The sequence below is a fragment of the Ranitomeya imitator genome, chromosome 3 (genome assembly GCF_032444005.1).
Source record: "Ranitomeya imitator isolate aRanImi1 chromosome 3, aRanImi1.pri, whole genome shotgun sequence".
Lineage (NCBI taxonomy): Eukaryota > Metazoa > Chordata > Amphibia > Anura > Dendrobatidae > Ranitomeya > Ranitomeya imitator.
In genome coordinates, this window is record NC_091284.1 from 658,583,055 (window position 1) to 658,604,914 (window position 21,860).

At 41.7% G+C, this 21,860-nt stretch overlaps 1 protein-coding gene across 1 annotated transcript in view; it reads left to right on the plus strand.

Annotated features, from left to right (window-relative positions):
• The window catches only part of GTF2F2 (general transcription factor IIF subunit 2), a 345,191-nt gene that overhangs the window by 52,429 nt on the left and 270,902 nt on the right, over nt 1-21,860 (plus strand). Inside the window, exon 5 of the mRNA XM_069758261.1 lies at nt 12,473-12,508. Coding sequence (XP_069614362.1) covers nt 12,473-12,508 — 36 coding nt within the window. The remainder of the gene's footprint in view (nt 1-12,472; nt 12,509-21,860) is intronic.

A 21,860-nucleotide genomic window follows, 5' to 3' on the forward strand; every position in this document is an offset into this window, starting at 1 on the left:
AGAGTGCTCACTATGCATCTAGATAAGCTCTTTAGGGGGTCTAGTTTCCAAAATGGGGTCACTTGTGGGGGAGTTCCAATGTTTGGGCACACAGGGGCTCTCCAAACACGACATGGTGTCCGCTAAAGATTGGAGCCAATTTTTCATTGAAAAAATCAAATGGCGCTCCTTCCCTTCCAAGCCCTGTCGTGCGCCCAAACAGTAGTTCCCCCCCACATACCCACATATGGGGTATCGGCGTACTCAGGACAAATGGTACAATAACTTTTGGGGTCCAGTTTCTATTTTTACCCTTGGGAAAATTAAAAAAAAAAAAATGTTGCTAAAAGATCATTTTTGTGACTAAAAAGTTAAATGTTCATTTTTTCCTTCCATGATGCTTCTGCTGCTGTGAAGCACCTGAAGGGTTAAGAAACTTCTTGAATGTGGTTTTGTGCACCTTGAGGGGTGCAATTTTTAGAATGGTGTCACTTTTGGGTATTTTCAGCCATATAGACCCCTCAAACTGACTTCAAATGTGAGGTGGTCCCTAAATAAAATGGGTTTGTAAATTTCGTTGTAAAAATGAGAAATCGCTGGTCAAATTTTAACCCTTATAACTTCCTAGCAAAAAAAAAAAATGTTTCCAAAATTGTGCTGATGTAGACATGTGGGAAATGTTATTTATTAACTATTTTGTATCACATAACTCTCTCGTTTAACAGAATAAAAATTCAAAATTTGAAAATTGCAAAATTTCCAAAATTTTCGCCAAATTTCCATTGTTTTCACAAATAAACGCAAAAATTATCGACCTAAATTTACCACTAGCATAAAGCCCAATATGTCACGAAAAAATAATCTCAGAACCGCTAGGATCCGTTGAAGTGTTCCTGAGTTATTACCTCATAAAGGGACACTGGTCAGAATTGCAAAAAACGGCCAGGTCATTAAGGTCAAAATAGGCTGAGTCATGAAGGGTTTAAAGGATGTCCTTTGAAATGCCGGCAATTCATCTGCCGCCTACAGTAATATCACAGTGCGACCCGACAAAATAGAATAGATATATACAGATAGAATAGATAAATATAAAGCTGTCAGTGACATATATAATACAGTGCTTGCGTCACTTACTGTACATGTATTTTTTTACTTACTAAATTATTTTCTGAAAAAAATGGCGTGGGATTCCCCAACATTTTAATAAACGGCAGAGGAAAAGGGGACAGTTGGGGGCAGATATTTATAGCCTGGGAAGGGGGTAATTCACATGGGGTCCTTATACAGTATAATTAATACCCAACAAAGCCTAGGCATACCGCTGCGGTCTGATATTAGTAGCCTAGGAAGAGGCCATGGATATTGGCCACTCCCAGACTAAAAGCATCACCTCTGGTTCGCCAAAGAAAGGCGAATCCATAACATGCGTGGGATACCCTGCCAGAATTGGAGCCTTTTTTTTCCTCAAGAAAAGAATTTAGAAGAAAAAAAAACCAAACGTTCAGTAAACTACACACACCAAGCACTGATATTATTTATCTCGCTTACATATTTATATACTGTATTTCCTAGAGTATAAGCCGAGGCACCTAATTTTACCACAAAAATCTGGGAAACCTTATTGACTCGAGATTGCCTGGTATGCTTTTTCCCCCTCATCTCGATCCTGGTATGCACGGCCTCCTCATCGCCATCCTTCTATGCATGACTCCTCATCCCTAACATGGTATGCATGGCTCCTCATCCCTATCCTGATCTCCTTGGCTCCTCATCGCTTTTCCCGTGTGCATGGTTCCTCATCCCTTTTCTGGTGTGCATGGCTCCTCCTCCCTATCCTGGTGTGCATTTCCCCCATCAGAAAAACATTAAAAAAAACCATCCTACTTACCATACTTTCTCACCTTCGCAGCGTCTTGTTCCGATGCCAGCAGCTGCGGCAGCGGGTCGATCACGTGTGCCCGCTGCGAAAGAGAAATTAATATGCTTGCAGTGAATGTTCATTCCTTTAAGTAGCGGGCACACATTATCGCCCGGCCACTTCTGGAAGCCGGCGACTGTGGCTGACACTGTGCGTGCTATTTCAGATAAATGAATATTCACAGCCAGTGCAGTGAATATTAATTTCTCTCTAGCAGCGGGCACAGGCTTTAGCCGCAGCCACTGGCTACTGCCTCCTGTGACCAGCTGCTGCCACTCCCCCTCGTCTTCTGGGACCCTCACTCAAGTATAAGCCGAGGGGGGCTTTTTCAGCACAAAAAATGTGCTGAAAAACTGCTTATACTCGAGTATATTTGGTGTATCTTTTTTTAACTATCAATCTAATCTTTCTCTCTTGCTCTGTCTCTTTGTGTGTGTGTGTGTGTGTATGTATAGAGGAAAAGTTTGGACACACCTTCTCATTTAAAATTTTTTCTGTATTTTTCATGACTATGAAAATTTGTAAATTCACATTGAAGGCATCAAAACTATAAATTAACACATGTGGAATTATATACTTAACAAAAAGTCTGAAACAACTGAAAATATGTCTTATATTCTAGATTCTTCAAAGTAGCCACCCTTTGCTTTGATGACTGTTTTGCACACTCTTGGCATTCTCTTGATGAGCTTCAAGAGGTAGTCACCGGGAATGGTCTTCCAACAATAGTGAAGGAGTTCCCAGAGATGCTTAGCACTTGTTGTCCCTTTTGCCTTCACTCTGCGGTCCAGCTCACCCCAAACCATCTCGATTGGGTTCAGGTCAGGTGACTGTGGAGGCCAGGTCATCTGGCATAGCACCCCATCACTCTCCTTCTTGGTCAAATAGCCCTTACGCAGCCTGGAGGTGTGTTTGGGGTCATTGTCCTGTTGAAAAATAAATGATGGTCCAACTAAACGCAAACCAGATGGAATAGCATGCCGCTACAAGATGCTGTGGTAGCCATGCTGGTTCAGTATGTTTTCAATTTTGAATAAATCCCCAACAATGTCAATAAAAAAAAAAGTCAGTAAAAAAAAAATAAATTTTTTTTTTAATTGGACCTAATTTAACATGGGTTGAGACACATATAAATAGATACTAGGAATGGTTACTCACTTCTTGATAAAGGCTCAGATGGAGCGGAAACGTCGCCCGGCTATGTGGGTCGATTTAAACCTTCCACATTTTTCACTTAAACCATGGAGTGCTGCCTCTTTTTTGAGTGTCTATATATATATATATATATATATATATATATATATATATATATATATATATATATATATATATATATATATATATATATATATATATATATATATAAATATAAATTTTTTTTTTTTTTTTAATGTTTCCTTGATTTTAAAACACTAGTGTGTCTCCGGCCTAAAACTGGTTGCGCGCATCCAGTTATCATGATTGATGTAGAGACCTTGATTTTGTAACGGCTGCAGGTCTCTTGACTCGATAGCAAGAGCCTCACAGACGTACACACTTGGTTAAAATTGTTGATACCTCTCGTTTATTGACAAAAGTAATAATTAATAAAGGATCTATGAAAATGAACAAATGAAAGTCAGACATTGCTTTTCAACCATGCTTCCACAGAATTAAAAACATGAATAAATAAAACTTATGAAATAGGCCTGGACAGAAATGATGTAGAACAACAAATGGCGGTTTGTAGAAGGAGCGCTAGCGGCTGTCCCAATGAGGAGGAAATAAGTGTGCATGTCCCCGCAGCTCCAGCCGGATACCCCACAATGGGGGAGAAAGACTTGCAACAGGAACAGAATAGCCAGTCTTCTTCACGTGGATATGAAGAAGACGGCGCACGCCGTTGAAACGCGTTGTGGTTTTACCCTAACTGGTGTCTGTGTTCTCCTTCTGCGCTCCTGAGACCGGCTATTCTGTTCCTGTTGGACAGAAATGATGGTACTCCTGAAAATAATGTGACAAAAGGGACATGTTAAATCATGGTGTGCCCACTAACTAGCATCACAGGTGTCTACAATCTTGGAATCAGTGAGTGGGCCTGTATATAGGGCTACAGATACTCACTGTGCTGTTTGGTGACATGGTGTGTATCACACTCAACGTGGACCAGAGGAAGCAAAGGAAAGAGTTGTCTCAGGAGATTAGAAAGAAAATTATAGACAAACATGTTAAAGGTAAAAGTTATAAGACCATCTCCAAACAGCTTGATGTTTCTGTGACTACAGTTGCACATATTATTCAGAAATGTAAGATCCATGGGACTGTAGCCAACCTCCCTGGACGTAGCCGCAGGAGGAAAATTGATGACAAATCAAAGAGACAGATAATACGAATGGTAACAAAAGAGCCCAGAAAAACTACGAAACAAATTAAAGGTGAACTTGAAGCTCAAGGACCATTCGTGTCAGATCTCACCATTCGTTGTTTGAGCCAAAGTGGATTTCATGGGAGACAACCAAGGAGGACACCATTGTTAAAAAAAAAAATCATAAAAAAGCCAGACTGGAATTTGCCAAACTACATGTTGACAAGCCACAAGGCTTCAGGGAGAATGTCCTATGGACAGATGAAACAAAAATGGAACTTTTTGGCAAGGCACATCAGCTCTATGTTCACAGATGGAAAAATGAAGCATATCAAGAAAAGAACACTGTCCCTACCGTGAAACATGGAGCAGATTCTGTTATGTTCTGGGGCTGCTTTGTTGCATCTGGCACAGGGTATCTAGAATCTGTGCAGGATACAATGAAATCTCAAGACTATCAAGAGATTCTAGAGAGAAATGTGCTGCCCAGTGTCAGAAAGCTTGGTCTCAGTCGCAGGTCATGGGTCTTGCAACAGGATAATGACCCAAAACACACAGCTAGAAATACCCAAGAATGAATAAGAGGAAAACATTGGACTATTCTGAAGTGGCCTTCTATGAGTCCTGACCTAAATCCTGTAGAGCATCTTTGGAAAGAGCTGAAACATGCCGTCTGGAAAAGGCAACCTTCAAACACGAGACAACTGGAGCAGTTTGCTCTTGAGGAGTGGGCCAAAATACCTGTCGAGAGGTGCAGAAGTCTCATTAAAGGGAACCTGTCACCCCGTTTTTTGAGATTGAGATATAAATACTGTTAAATAGGGCCTGCGCTGTGTGTTACTATAGTGTATGTAGTGTACCCCGATTCCCCACCTATGCTGAGAAATAACTTACCAAAGTCGCCGTTTTCACCTGTCAATCAGGCTGGTCAGGTCGGGAGGGCGTGTTCACAGCGCTGGTTCTTCCTCAGCTTTACGTTGGTGGCGTAGTGGTGTCCGCATGTTGAGGTGACTAATCCACTGTGGGCACGTGAACAAGCAGCGCGCGATCTGCGCTGTCATCCCTTTCGTCGGTGGGGGCGGCCATCTTCCTGGGGCCGCGCGTGCGCAGATTGAGTGCTCTGCTGCACGGAGTTTGCATCTCGGCTTTGGGAAAATGGCCGCCGCGATCTCTAATGCGCACGCGCGGCATCCTGCGGCCATTTTCCTGAAGCCCCGTGCAGCAGAGCACTCGATCTGCGCACGCGCGGCCCCAGGAAGATGGCCGCCCCCACCGACGAAAGGGATGACAGCGCAGATCGCGCGCTGCTTGTTCACGTGCCCACAGTGGATTAGTCACCTCAACATGCGGACACCACTACGCCACCAACGTAAAGCTGAGGAAGAACCAGCGCTGTGAACACGCCCTCCCGACCTGACCAGCCTGATTGACAGGCGAAAACGGCGACTTTGGTAAGTTATTTCTCAGCATAGGTGGGGAATCGGGGTACACTACATACACTATAGTAACACACAGCGCAGGCCCTATTTAACAGTATTTATATCTCAATCTCAAAAAACGGGGTGACAGGTTCCCTTTAACAGTTACAGGAATCATTTGAGTGCAGTGATTGCCTCAAAAGGTTGTGCAACAAAATATTACTGTAAGTTAAGGGTACCATCATTTCTGTCCAGGCCTATTTCATGAGTTTTATTTAAAAAAGAAAAATTATTTGGCAGCATGGTTGAAGAGCAATGTCTGACTTTGATTTGTTCATTTTCATAGATCTTTTAGTTATTCTTACTTTTGTCAGATTCAAGTTATTTCTGTGACCATTGTGGGTTTTTCTCTCATTAAACGAGGGGTACCAACAATTTTAACCACGTGTGTATTTGAGTCCAGCTAAGTTTGGGTCAGGAGGCCGACAACTAGTCTGTATGTCATGCTCTGTAGTAGGTAAGCAAAATCGGTCAAAGCCAGGAGTGTTCCACTCCAAGAAAAAGTATAATAGAAACACTTAATAGTATAATAGTCACCACTTCTGTATTTATCACCCACTCCTGGTTTTGGCTTACAGATACTGAGGTAAGATACTGCTAGTGTGAACGAGGCCTTAGTGATACATGGATGTGTGAAATTGGCCTAAGATTAATTATTACACTTGAGAAACGTGTGAACTCTGTCTCGGAAAGATTATTTTGTTATAGACTATGCAAATCTGTACTGCTTGCTTATGTGCGGCCTTCTAAACATTTATTGTACCTCATACATGGATGGTGTGATCGTTACCAGAAACTACAATTCATTTTAGTTACATATTTGTTTGGCTAATCGGCAATAATCTTCATCTTAAAATTCACTTGTTCCAGTTAATAGAAGGTATTGCTGTTAAATGATCGCATTTGACATATGTCGGCAAACACTTGCATTAAGGTGCTTTTTGCCTGAAGGTTTTAGATTACTACTATTTTATGACAAATTACTGTTATGAAAAACATCTTAAAAAGGAAATGTTTAACAATTCATTCTTGGCAAAGGGTGGAGAGAGACTTAAGAATAGGCAAATCTGGAAGTGGAGCGCGGATTGCGAGAGTGCTCATTTCCTTTTACTCATGCCGAGTCATTTTTGGTTGGGGTTGTTAGGACAGAAATCAGAGCCACTGTATTCATCATAGATGTGCCGTATTTGTAGAAAATTCTTGCTAATTATCGACCTTGCATCACGGTGAGGTGTGTCTGGGGGTCTTGCTGGCCTGACTGTGCTCCCTGGTAAAAAATATATGCAAATTAGCGCTCTTCCAGAAGAAAGCAAGCAATCTCTAGTGCCACCTAGTGGTAGCTACCCTTATGGTCAATATTCAACATTTTAACAATCCTTCAAAATGATTAAGGATATACACCAAATCAGTCTTCTCCAAAAGAGACGCCCATTTGCAGACAGATATATCAGTTTTTGCCCTGGATCTTGACTTATAGGGCAATGATTCTATAATGGAAGTCTTCAAACAGAGGCTGGACAGACATCTGGCTGAGATGGTTTAGTGAATCCTGCATTGAGCAGGGGGTTGGACATGACCCTGGAGGTCCCCTCCAACTCTAACTTTGTATGATTTTATAGCTTTGTTTATTTTTAGATGAGAGCTAATTTGCAAACCTCCACAATGAGAAACACTCCCAAGATCCACATGATAGTCTTCTCAGCCAGCCCACCATTACATATCTCTGTCCTGATGAGGGAGACTATGGTTTGGTCTATATTCTTAGTTGTTGACCCTATGGCAGCAGAGACCACTAGCGATGCTGTGATCGGGGTCCTCCAGCAGATTCCCGGGGACCTCACTGCTTGGGCCGCCAGCTGTATTTTGACAGCTGCCGGCCCATTAGTTTCTTCTTGCTCTGGGTGCATGGGCACACAGTGTTCACTACTGAGCGCAGAGGCGCAGGCAATAAAAGCTAGTGACAGTATCAGGACGTACTTTGTGGGCGGAGTATAGCCCCCAAAGGATAGTATAAATATCCAAATGGCCCTTGGCAAGAACAGAGATTTCACACCCCTGCTTTAAAGGGGAGCCATCATCAAAAATGGTCTAGAGTTTAAATCAGATTTTTGTGTTAAAATGTATTTTTTTTGTTAATCTTTGGAAATGTGGTGTTTTTGTTTTATACATATCAGAATCTGTATTAAAAATATAAAAGTACAAATAGAAAAATAGAAATCCTGCAATTTTTACAGTGGCAATTTGGGGCTTTTTTAGATCCTAACTATCTCTGATGTTTCAGGAAACAATACATGTGCATTGCAACAATGATCAAACACAACTCAAATCTTTTATATTGAAGTATGTAATGAGCCTGTGCAAAGGTCTTTGGGAAGGAAGGAGCAGGGTTAGCAGTGCCATCACCTATTGTGATTTGATGGATCATTTGTCATCAGAACTGTAAAGGAAGGAGACTTGCCGTATTGTAATCCTGCCTCAGTGACCAGAGTGAAAACACACACACACACACACACAAACACACACACACAAAAACACATATACACACACATATACACACACACACACACACACACACACACAAAAACACACACACACAAAAACACATATACACACACATATATACACACACACACACACACACACACACACACACACACACACAAACACATATATACACACACACACACACACACACACACACACACACACAAAAACACATATACACACACACACACTCTCACTAGTGCCTATTATATTATATATTAGTGCCTATTTTCTTTTCATATCAGGACCTTTAATAAATATAAAAGCTATATTAAAACCTTTGCATTATATATATATATATATATATATATATATATATACATATATACCGTATATTATTATTATTCTTTTATTAAAGGTTGTGATATTAAAAAAAAAATGCATAGCATATGTCGCAAAAACCTGATTTAACCCCTTAGCGACCGCCGATACGCCTTTTAACGGCGGCCGCTAAGGGTACTTAAACCACAGCGCCGTTAATTAACGGCGCTGTGGAAAAAGTAAATAGCGCCCCCCAGAGTCGGATTTTCTCCGGGGTCTCGGCTGCCGGGGGTAGCCGAGACCCCAGAGAACATGATTCGGGGGTTTTTTAACCCACCCCGCATTTGCGATCGCCGGTAATTAACCGTTTACCGGCGATCGCAAAAAAAACACAAAAAAACGCGATCTCTTTTTAATTTCTCTGTCCTCCGATGTGATCGCACATCGGAGGACAGAGAAAAGGGGTCCCAGGTAGCCCCCCCAATACTCGCCTATCTTCCCCGATGCTCGTGTCTCCCGGTGGGCGCCGCCATCTTCAAAATGGCGGGCGCATGCGCAGTGTGCCCGCCGGCCGGCCCCGCGAGAATCTTTGGGGTCTCGGCTGCCGGGGGTAGCCGAGACTCCAAAGAGCATGATCGCATGTTTTGCGATCGCCGGTAATTAACTGTTTACCGGCGACCGCAAAAAAAAAAAAAAAAAGTAAAGTGTAATTCTCTGTCCTCTGATGTGATCGCACATCAGAGGACAGAGAAATAGGGGGATTCGGGGACCCTATCATACTCACCTGTGTCCCTGGATCCTCTTGCTGCTCCTCCTGGCCGCCGGCAGAAGAAAATGGCGGGCGCATGCGCAGTGCGCCCGCCATCTGTCTCCATTTGCCGGCCGGCAGGAGAACAGCAGTTGGGGCTAAAATTAGGGGTTAGGGTTAGGGCTAGGGCTAGGGATAGGGTTAGGACTAGGGTTGGGGCTAAATTTAGGGTTAGGGTTGGGGCTAAATTTAGGGTTAGGGTTGGGGCTAAATTTAGGGTTAGGCTTCTTTCACACTTACGTCGGTACGGGGCCGTCGCAATGCGTCGGCCCGACATACTGACGCACGTTGTGAAAATTGTGCACAACGTGGGCAGCAGCTGTAGTTTTTCAATGCATCCGCTGCCCAATCTATGTCCTGGGGAGGAGGGGGCGGAGTTACGGCCATGCATGCGCGGTCAGAAATGGCGGATGCGATGTACAAAAAAACGTTTAATTGAACGTTTTTTTTGTGCCGACGGTCCGCCAAAACACAACTGATCCAGTGCACGACGGACGCGACGTGTGGCCATCCGTCACGATCCGTCGGCAATACAAGTCTATGGGCAAAAAACGCATCCTGCGGGCACATTTGCAGGATCCGTTTCTTGTCCAAAACGACGGATTGCGACGGAATGCCAAACGACGCAAGTGTGAAAGTAGCCTTAGGGCTAGGGTTAGGGTTGGGGCTAAAGTTAGGGTTAGAGCTGGGATTAGGGTTAGGGTTTGTATTAGGGTTGGTATTAGGGTTAGGGTTGGCATTAGGGTTACGCTTGGGATTAGGGTTAGGTTTGAGATTAGGGTTAAGGTTAGGGTTGTGATTAGGGGTGTATTGGGATTAGGGTTAGGTTTGAGGTTAGGGTTGAGATTAGGATTAGGGTTGTGTTGGATTTAGGGTTTTGATTAGGGTTATGGTTAGGGTTGACATTAGGGTTGTTTTGGAGTAATGGTTGTGATTATGGTTAGGGTTAGTGATTAGGATTATGGATCAGGTTGGGATTAGGGTTAGGGGTGTGTTGGGGTTAGGGTTGGAGCTAGAATTGGGGGGTTTCCACTGTTTAGGTACATCAGGGGGTCTCCAAACATGACAGCCAATTTTGCGCTCAAAAAGTCAAATGGTGCTCCCTCCTTTCTGAGCTCTGCCGTGCGCCCAAACAGTGGGTTACCCCCACATATGGGGCATCAGCGTACTCGGGATAAATTGGACAACAACTTCTGGGGTCCAATTTCTCTTGTTACCCTTGTGAAAATAAAAACTTGGGGGCTACAATATCTTTTTTGTGGAAAAAAAAATATTTTTTATTTTCACGACTCTGCATTCTAAACTTCTGTGAAGCACTTGGGCATTCAAAGTTCTCACCACACATCTAGATAAGTTCGTTGGGGGGTCTAGTTTCCAAAATGGGGTCACTTGTGGGGGGTTACTACAGTTTAGGTACATCAGGGGCTCTGCAATCGCAACATAATGCCCACAGACCATTCTATCAAAGTCTGCATTCCAAAACGGCGCTCCTTCCTTCCGAGCTCTGCCGTGCGCCCAAACAGTGGTTTACCCCCACATATGGGGTACCAGCATACTCCGGACAAATTGGACAACAACTTTTGGGGTCCAATTTCTCTTGTTACCCTTGTGAAAATAAAAACTTGGGGGCTAAAAAATCTTTTTTGTGGAAAAAAAAAATATTTTTTATTTTCACGGCTCTGCATTATAAACTTCTGTGAAGCACTTGGGCATTCAAGGTTCTCACCACACATCTAGATAAGTTCCATGGGGGGTCTAGTTTCCAAAATGGGGTCACTTGTGGGGGATTTCTACTGTTTAGGCACATCAGGGGCTCTCCAAACGCAACATGGCGTCCGATCTCAATTCCAGCCAATTCTACATTGAAAAAGTAAAACGGCACTCTTTCTCTTCCAAGCTCTGCGGTGCGCCCAAACAGTGGTTTACCCCCACATATTGGGTATCGACGTACTCAGGAGAAATTGCACAACAACTTTAGTGGTCTAATTTCTCCTGTTACCCTTGTGAAAATAAAAATTTGTGGGCAAAAAGATCATTTTTGTGTAAACAAAAGCGATTTTTTTATTTTCCCGGCTCTATGTTATAAACTTCTGTGAAGCACTTGGGGGTTCAAAGTGCTCACCACACATCTAGATAAGTTCCTTAAGGGGTCTAGTTTCCAAAATGGTGTCACTTGTGGGGAGTTTCCACTGTTTAGGCACATCAGGGGCTCTCTAAACGTGACATGGTGTCCGATCTCAATTCCAGCCAATTCTGCATTGAAAAAGTCAAACGGCGCTCCTTCACTTCTAAGTTCTGCGGTGCGCCCAAAAAGTGGTTTACCCCCACATATGGGGTATTGGCGTATTCAGGAGAAATTGCATAACAAAATTTATGGTTACATTTCTGTTTTTACACTTGTGAAAATAAAAAAAATGGTTCTGAATTAAGATGTTTGCAAAAAAAAGTTAAATGTTCATTTTTTCCTTCCACATTGTTTCAGTTCCTGTGAAGCACGTAAAGGGTTAATAAACTTCTTGAATGTGGTTTTGAGAACCTTGAGGGGTGTAGTTTTTAGAATGGTGTCACACTTCATTATTTTCTATCATATAGACCCCTCAAAATGACTTCAAATGTGATGTGGTCCCTAAAAAAAAAATGGTGTTGTAAAAATGAGAAATTGTTGGTCAACTTTTAACCCTTATAACTCCCTAACAAAAAAAAATTTTGTTTCCAAAATTGTGCTGATGTAAAGTAGACATGTGGGAAATGTTATTTATTAACTATTTTTCGTGACATATCTCTCTGATTTAAGGGCATAAAAATACAAAGTTTGAAAATTGCAAAATTTTAAAAATTTTCGCCATATCTCCGTTTTTTTCATAAATAATCGCAAGTAATATCGAAGAATTGTTACCACTAACATGAAGTACAATATGTCACGAAAAAACAATCTCAGAATCAGCGGGATCCGTTGAAGCGTTCCAGAGTTATAACCTCATAAAGTGACAGTGGTCAGAATTGCAAAAATTGGCCTGGTCATTAAGTACCAAATTGGCTCTGTCACTAAGGGGTTAAGTACAGTAGGTCATTTTCTGGTGATGTGTTCCCTTTGGTTATTTGTCTTTTTATTATGTAAAATGTACTGTTTGTTCTTCCAGGTCCATCTGATGAAAAACTTGAGAACAGGACGACTGGTGAGTGTCTTATTCCTTCATTTATACTAGTGTCGGATAGTATTAACTGGGAAGATCAGATGAGTGCTGGTTAATAGAAAGATGACTTTATAACACTTTCCTCAGATTACACTTTTGATTAGCACGAAATGGTCTGATGAAAACCTGATGACCGTGTTGAATGCATTAATGCCATTTTGCATGGAGTCTTGTTCATGACAAAAACCTGTGTAAAAGTGCTGTGTTTGATCCAGCTGCTAATACATTTGTGTGGGGATTTCAAGTTAATTGTTTGGATAGCTATTGTCCAAGCGATTGTGCTCAGCCTAGCAGAAGAATGGTCTGCAGCATCTGATGAGCTGATCAGAGAAGTTGCATTGATAGATCTTCTAGACTTTTGGACTGATGTGTGCAAGATAGTCTCTGGATTTCTTCCATCAGCTGAATTACAGTCTACCTGGTCCCACATTTTCATATCCCTCCGTTACTATTATTCACCATACCAGAGGTGCCTGATTAGTCACTTATTCCATTCTGTCCCACTACTGGAAAAAACCTGATCCAAGTCAGCTTGTTTAAAGAAGCACTCCTCCCATCAAAGTTTTTATCCTCTTAATATATTGCAATCATCATATTATACAGGACTGTGCACTTAAAATTGCTAATTTTGCCTTTCTTCCCAGCTAATTCCTCTGTTTTCTTTCACATCATGTGATTTAAAGGGAACCTGTCAGCAGGATTGTGCTCAGTAACCTACACACAGTGTCAGGTCGGCACCTTAATACTGATTAAAATGATACCTTGGTTGATGAAATGCGTCATGTGATTGTGGTTTAATCTTTATTTTCAGTTTTGAGTTAATGATATGGTCGTACCCTGGGCGGCCTGTGGGGGTCTTCATGTGGTGCTCTGCTTAGGTATTCATAATGAATATCATTTTATTCAGTATAGCGGCACCGACCTGACACTGTGTGTAGGTGATGGAGCACAATCCTGCGGACAGGTTCCCTTTAAAACTGACTAGCTGAATACTTCTGAGCTCTATGTAGAAATAGGAGGTCAATTTTCCCTGCCTGTAAGACTCATGAGTCACTGCAAAAGTCCCTGGCAGGGGGAGGACAGAGCAGCTGGGTTAGGGGTTCAACAGAGGAAAAGTAAATGCAGGAACCAGAGATTTCCTGTTTCTGCGTAGAGCAGAGAAAAACAGAAGAATTAGCTGAATAAGGCAAAATAAGCAATTGTAAACTAGAAGAAGAGGGGACGGGAAGAAAAACATTAGACTTGAACAAAGAAGACCCAGGAAAACATACTCAGATGGGAGGTAAGAACATTTCTAAAACAATCCACAGCGAGGAGATTGGAACAAAACAAAATCCTCTAAACTGAATGCTCGCAAACGCCAGAAGCCTGACAAACAAGATGGAAGAACTAGAAGCAGAAATATCTACAGGTAACTTTGACATAGTGGGAATAACCGAGACATGGTTAGATGAAAGCTATGACTGGGCAGTTAACTTACAGGGTTACAGTCTGTTTAGAAAGGATCGTAAAAATCGGAGAGGAGGAGGGGTTTGTCTCTATGTAAAGTCTTGTCTAAAGTCCACTTTAAGGGAGGATATTAGCGAAGGAAATGAGGATGTCGAGTCCATATGGGTCGAAATTCATGGAGGGAAAAATGGTAACAAAATTCTCATTGGGGTCTGTTACAAACCCCCAAATATAACAGAAACCATGGAAAGTCTACTTCTAAAGCAGATAGATGAAGCTGCAACCCATAATGAGGTCCTGGTTATGGGGGACTTTAACTACCCGGATATTAACTGGGAAACAGAAACCTGTGAAACCCATAAAGGCAACAGGTTTCTGCTAATAACCAAGAAAAATTATCTTTCACAATTGGTGCAGAATCCAACCAGAGGAGCAGCACTTTTAGACCTAATACTATCTAATAGACCTGACAGAATAACAAATCTGCAGGTGGTTGGGCATCTAGGAAATAGCGACCACAATATTGTGCAGTTTCACCTGTCTTTCACTAGGGGGACTTGTCAGGGAGTCACAAAAACACTGAACTTTAGGAAGGCAAAGTTTGACCAGCTTAGAGATGCCCTTAATCTGGTAGACTGGGACAATATCCTCAGAAATAAGAATACAGATAATAAATGGGAAATGTTTAAGAACATCCTAAATAGGCAGTGTAAGCGGTTTATACCTTGTGGGAATAAAAGGACTAGAAATAGGAAAAACCCAATGTGGCTAAACAAAGAAGTAAGACAGGCAATTAACAGTAAAAAGAAAGCATTTGCACTACTAAAGCAGGATGGCACCATTGAAGCTCTAAAAAACTATAGGGAGAAAAATACTTTATCTAAAAAACTAATTAAAGCTGCCAAAAAGGAAACAGAGAAGCACATTGCTAAGGAGAGTAAAACTAATCCCAAACTGTTCTTCAACTATATCAATAGTAAAAGAATAAAAACTGAAAATGTAGGCCCCTTAAAAAATAGTGAGGAAAGAATGGTTGTAGATGACGAGGAAAAAGCTAACATATTAAACACCTTCTTCTCCACGGTATTCACGGTGGAAAATGAAATGCTAGGTGAAATCCCAAGAAACAATGAAAACCCTATATTAAGGGTCACCAATCTAACCCAAGAAGAGGTGCGAAACCGGCTAAATAAGATTAAAATAGATAAATCTCCGGGTCCGGATGGCATACACCCACGAGTACTAAGAGAACTAAGTAATGTAATAGATAAACCATTATTTCTTATTTTTAGGGACTCTATAGCGACAGGGTCTGTTCCGCAGGACTGGCGCATAGCAAATGTGGTGCCAATATTCCAAAAGGGCTCTAAAAGTCAACCTGGAAATTATAGGCCAGTAAGTCTAACCTCTATTGTTGGTAAAATATTTGAAGGGTTTCTGAGGGATGTTATTCTGGATTATCTCAATGAGAATAACTGTTTAACTCCATATCAGCATGGGTGTATGAGAAATCGCTCCTGTCAAACCAATCTAATCAGTTTTTATGAAGAGGTAAGCTATAGGCTGGACCACGGTGAGTCATTGGACGTGGTATATCTCGATTTTTCCAAAGCGTTTGATACTGTGCCGCACAAGAGGTTGGTACACAAAATGAGAATGCTTGGTCTGGGGGAAAATGTGTGTAAATGGGTTAGTAACTGGCTTAGTGATAGAAAGCAGAGGGTGGTTATAAATGGTATAGTCTCTAACTGGGTCGCTGTGACCAGTGGGGTACCGCAGGGGTCAGTATTGGGACCTGTTCTCTTCAACATATTCATTAATGATCTGGTAGAAGGTTTACACAGTAAAATATCGATATTTGCAGATGATACAAAACTATGTAAAGCAGTTAATACAAGAGAAGATAGTATTCTGCTACAGATGGATCTGGATAAGTTGGAAACTTGGGCTGAAAGGTGGCAGATGAGGTTTAACAATGATAAATGTAAGGTTATACACATGGGAAGAAGGAATCAATGTCACCATTACACACTGAATGGGAAACCACTGGGTAAATCTGACAGGGAGAAGGACTTGGGGATCCTAGTTAATGATAAACTTACCTGGAGCAGCCAGTGCCAGGCAGCAGCTGCCAAGGCAAACAGGATCATGGGATGCATTAAAAGAGGTCTGGATACACATGATGAGAGCATTATACTGCCTCTGTACAAATCCCTAGTTAGACCGCACATGGAGTACTGTGTCAGGATTTGGGCACCGGTGCTCAGGAAGGATATAATGGAACTAGAGAGAGTACAAAGGAGGGCAACAAAATTAATAAAGGGGATGGGAGAGCTACAATACCCAGATAGATTAGCGAAATTAGGATTATTTAGTCTAGAAAAAAGACGACTGAGGGGCGATCTAATAACCATGTATAAGTATATAAGGGGACAATGCAAATATCTCGCTGAGGATCTGTTTATACCAAGGAAGGTGACGGGCACAAGGCGGCATTCTTTGCGTCTGGAGGAGAGAAGGTTTTTCCACCAACATAGAAGAGGATTCTTTACTGTTAGGGCAGTGAGAATCTGGAATTGCTTGCCTGAGGAGGTGGTGATGGCGAACTCAGTCGAGGGGTTCAAGAGAGGCCTGGATGTCTTCCTGGAGCAGAACAATATTGTATCATACAATTATTAGGTTCTGTAGAAGGACGTAGATCTGGGGATTTATTATGATGGAATATAGGCTGAACTGGATGGACAAATGTCTTTTTTCGGCCTTACTAACTATGTTACTATGTTACTATGTAAGTACACAGTGCTGTATAATATGGTGATATCAATGTACTAAGGGTAGCGATGAGCGAATATACTCGTTACTCGAGATTTCTCGAGCACGCTCGGGCGTCTTCTGAGTATTTTTTAGTGCTCGGAGATTGTTTTTCTTGCCGCAGCTGAATGATTTTCATCTGATAGCCAGAATAAGTACATGCCTAGCAACCAGGCAACCCCCCACATGTACTTATGCTGGCTAACAGATGTAAATCATTCAGCTGCGGCAAGAAAAACGAAAACTCCGAGCACTAAAAAATACTCGTGGGACCCTCGAGCGTGCTTGAGAAATCTCGAGTAACGAGTATATTCGCTCATCACTAATTAAGAGGATAAAAACGTTGGTGAGTACTTCTTAAAAGTAGAGTTCGCTGCCAATGGCTAACGACAAACATTTGACACAGGCGGATATACCATTTGGATATTTGCTCAGTGGCAAGAAAGCTAAGGGAGACCATTTCCACCCCCAAAGCAGGTGGAATTGTGCATTATGAGCTATTGAACTCTAAAGGGCCCATATATTAGTTTTTGCACAGGGGCTCGCTTCTCTTTGGGTGCACTCATGACTCAGGCTGCTATGTTTTAGATGACCAACTTTCTAAGATGTTCTTCGTATATTAGGCTAAATTATACAGCTTTAGGGAGTCCTACTTAGAGTAATAATCCTGAGCTATGTGCTGCAAACAGAGCAGATATTAAAGCAGACGGGTTTAGTTTCATTGGCCACAGATTTAGAAGAAAATAAGGAAAGTGGCACTCACCACCAGCAGTTTCTGTAAAAGGCACTTTATTCCGGTTACAGGATTGCATACATCAGTGGAACGAGCAATAGCTGTTCTGAGTGATTGCACGCTTCTTCCTGCATACACGTGTGAGCCCGAAGAAGCGTCTTCTCACGTCAAACAGCGGTTTCTCATTTCACTGATGTCTGTCTGCAATCCTGTAACCGGAATAAAGTGCCTTTTACTGAAACGTCCGGCGGTGAGCGCCGCTTTCTTCTAAATCCATTGGTTTACAAGTACAAGCTGAGCACCACAAGACATGACTACTGGATTATAGAATCCAGTTACCTTTTGTGTGATCCCGTTTCTTCTTCGCACTGTGTGTGGTGGTAGGGCCAGCGGCGCTTTTCTTTTTGGTCTCCATTTTGTTGGCTCCGTGTGCCCTTGGATCATTAGAAGTTTGGGCAGAAATCACACGGTATGCAGTGACTTGTATTTCTTATGGACCAATAGTTGTGGGTAACTTCTTGAACTGTGGATTCATAACCTAAATTACTAGTTGAGATTTTCTGCCGATATTACGTGTGTAATATTTTATATGTTGTTACATTCTACGAGTTCGGAATAATTGTTCTGCCGATTCCTCATGTTTAATGCTAATTTATAGGGTTTACCTGTTATTCTAAAAGTGCGCCTGTTTTTTATTTTATTTATTTTTATATAAAGATTATGTTCTCGGGGGCAAAAATCCTTTGCATTTTACAGTGCTGGCATTGTGAATGGTTTAGAAGTCTTATGTGCGCTCTATGGAGGATATCTGCTGCATAAATTGACTGGCGTCGCAGATTAAGACGCTACGCAGCAGAAGTTACGGCGGACTTAACCCTTTGAAATACGCAGGTCAATCTCACCATTATAACCGTTCTCTCTGAAGCGGTATTCACCACTCCTGGTTTTGTGGCCGCATTTACACTGTGCGAGATCTGTGGCGGTAATAAAAGCTGATTGGGATTGCCGAAGTATCAACCATCTAATATAATGTGATCAGACATTGCTCACAGCATCCCTGTGGAAATATATATACCGTTTTTTGTTTTCCGACTGGCCTTGTACATTATCTGGGAAAATAGTTTAATTAACCTGCAGGGATTTTTTTTAGATAAAGGTTTATTAAGGGCATTGATAAGTAATTGGCAGATATAGTGTGAAAAAGGAAGTTTTCATTTTCATGCTGCAGAGCAAACCGCCGTGGTGAATCCAATGTGTCCCTGACAGGAAGGCTAAAAATGTGCTGTATTCCAGCTAATGGAATTCATGTCCTCATTTTTCAGCCTTGTTAAGGCGTAATAAGCAGGCTGGTTACCTGCGCCCTGTAACCTGAGCCAGTCACCTATAAATACACACCGAAAAATAGGTTCTTTTGGCTCGTTTATTTATTATACTCTGTTTGGTGCATACCAATCCAGAAAGTACTCGCCGGTGTACAGGGACAGCTGAACATTCTTTGGAAGGGACTGTATCGCCCATCTGGGAGCAGGATGATGTATGGACAGGGAACCGGATTCCAGCGATGCATCACTTGGCTACTTGCTGCAATTTCTATAACATCAATGTGTTATCTGCAGCATATCTAGCAGTTCTCTGAATGATGAGCGCTGTATGTATAACGCCTACCACACCACTGATTGGCAGCTTTCTGTGTACACTCTGCATAGGCAGAAAGCTGTCAATCATTGGTGTAGGCAGGGTTATACAGGTCATGAATATGGAGGACTACATGGGAGTGGGTTTACTAGTTCTCTAGTGATAATTTCCTGCTGATGAAACGACGATTTTATAAAGTGTGAATCAGCTCAGTAAGTGACACATCGCTGGGATCAAGGTCTCTGGCCCTACATCATGCTGTTCTCAGATTAGGTGGCAAAAGCCCAGTGATGGATTTCTTTTAAATAAAGTATCTTTGAATCGTCAGGCTATATGATGATGACTCTGGGTGTGCCCGGTGCTGCTGCTGCTACGTTACGGCACTATAGAAGTGATTGGGGATGTAGCAGCAGCACCCAAGGAAACTGCAGCAGTTGTCGCAGCCAAAGTCGGAGTGTAGCCTTAGTCTTAATGTACCATTTTTGTTTTCGGCAATGAGAGTAAAATATATGTACCACAAAATAACCCTTGTAACATGACTTGCTTGTTGAGTGACGATGGAAGCCTGAATGGTGTTGAACTTGTGGCTTCAGCATTGAAAGGCATCACTGCCAGCCCCATTACAGTGCTTGCCAAATCCTGTTAATTAGTGACGTACCATCGTCGTGGTAGTAAGGGAATGTGTTTTCCAGATGTAACACAATGTTCTTTGTATTAGGTTTGTATCAAAGTGAACGTTTCCATAGCAACCATAATCGGTATCATTGCCTACAACTGTCACATTTACTGAGCTCTGGGTTTATATTTAACAACATAGAGAGCAAAATGAAGAGTAAGGACGATCTTCAGTGCTGTGTGCACGAGGCTACGTATGTGCTACCAATTGAAGCACTTAACACGTGTATGGAACGTCATGGTCAAAAGTGGTGGCACCCTTAAAATTGTTTAAAAAAAAAATGACGTTTTTGTCCTAGAAAATTATTGCAATTACACATGTTTTGTTATACATATTTATTTCCTTTTTGTGTATTGGAACAACATAAAAATTGAGACATAAAGGCAAATTGAACATAATTTCACACAAAACTCCAAAACTGGGCAGGACAGACTTGTTGGCATCATTCTATTATTGTGCGTATGCAACTTTGTTTCCAACATGTAACTGTGCAATGACTGAGCTGCGCAGCTCCATCGACAGAATAGTGGCCACAGCCGGGTACTGCGTATCGACCCCCTATTAATTTGAATAGGTGATGGGTGTGCAGTATACAGCCATGGCTATTATACAGTTGACTGAGCTGTGCAGCTCCATAACTGAGCAGTTCTGGCCGCCGCTGACCCCAGGAACAGCTGATTAGCAGGATAGGCCACCAGTGTTAATGTTCCAGATTAACCCCTTTAATAAACTGTCAGCATGACAATCACCCTACATAGGTAGCCTCTATATGCATCAAGTGCAAATGTAACAGGTAGTTCTGTGTACTTCAGTAGATTTCAGAAAGTCCAGATAAATGACCATCTACTGAACAGATACACAAGTAAATAATTGTGTACTCAAAGGGATGTTACAAAAATAATTAAATAATTTACATGCATAGTGTAATGTGCTGTTTGCATCTCTTCCTGCCCACCTGTGTCTTTCGCCATTCTTCGTCAGGGGTGGTAGTACGTCATTATTTAACGAAGTCAAATAATTATATCCAATACATATACAAAACATCTACAAGGGCCTCCTACCTAAAATATCAGGGCTGCAGCAGTGCAAAAGTTCATTACTCACTTCCACTTTTTAATTACTTCTGTCCTCCGAACAATCACATGAAAGTGCCGCCATCATGAAAACTAGCATGAAAAGGCTGCGCTGGTGCGCTGAGGTCAAACACCCGGCTGGAGGAGTGACTGGGTGCATGCGCTCTATAAAGCTGGGGACATTCTATTACTTATATAGGCAATATTGTAAAACTAAAGGCAGAAGCTGTGGCATTAGTGATGTATAGAAGTGTAAATATAATTCATAATGCAGTTGAATGAACTATTAATGTGAATAAATCAAACTTCATACATAAAAGTGCAAATAATGGTATTGAGCAAGGTAAATTAAGTGACAAATGCTTATTTCACTACACTACATCAAGATGACTGGTCAAAGAATAAATACACTGCTCAAAAAAAAAAATAAGGGGAGCACTAAAATCCAACATCCTAGATATCACTGAATGAAATATTCCAGTTGCAAATCTGTATTCATTACATAGTAGAATGCTTTGTGAACAATAAAACCATAAAAATGTTGATGGTAAATAAAAATTAATATCCCATGGAGGTATGGATTTGGAACGATACTCAAAATCAAAGTGGAAAATCAAATTACAGACTGCTCCAACTTCAGTGGAAATGCCTCAAGACTAGAAAATGATGCTCAGTAGCGTGTGTGTCCTCCACATGCCTGTATGACCTTTCTACAACGCCTGGGCATGCTCCTGATGAGGCGGGGATATTCTCCTGAAGCATCTCCTCCCAGACCTGGACTAAAGCGCCCTGTGCTTTTCCGCTTTGATCTTGAGCATCATTCCAACTCCAGACTTCTGTGGGATATTAGTTGTGATTATGTTGATCATTTTTAGGTTTTATTGTTTTCAACACAGTCCACTATGTAATGAATAAAGATTTACAACTGGAATATTTCATTCAGTGATATCTAGGATG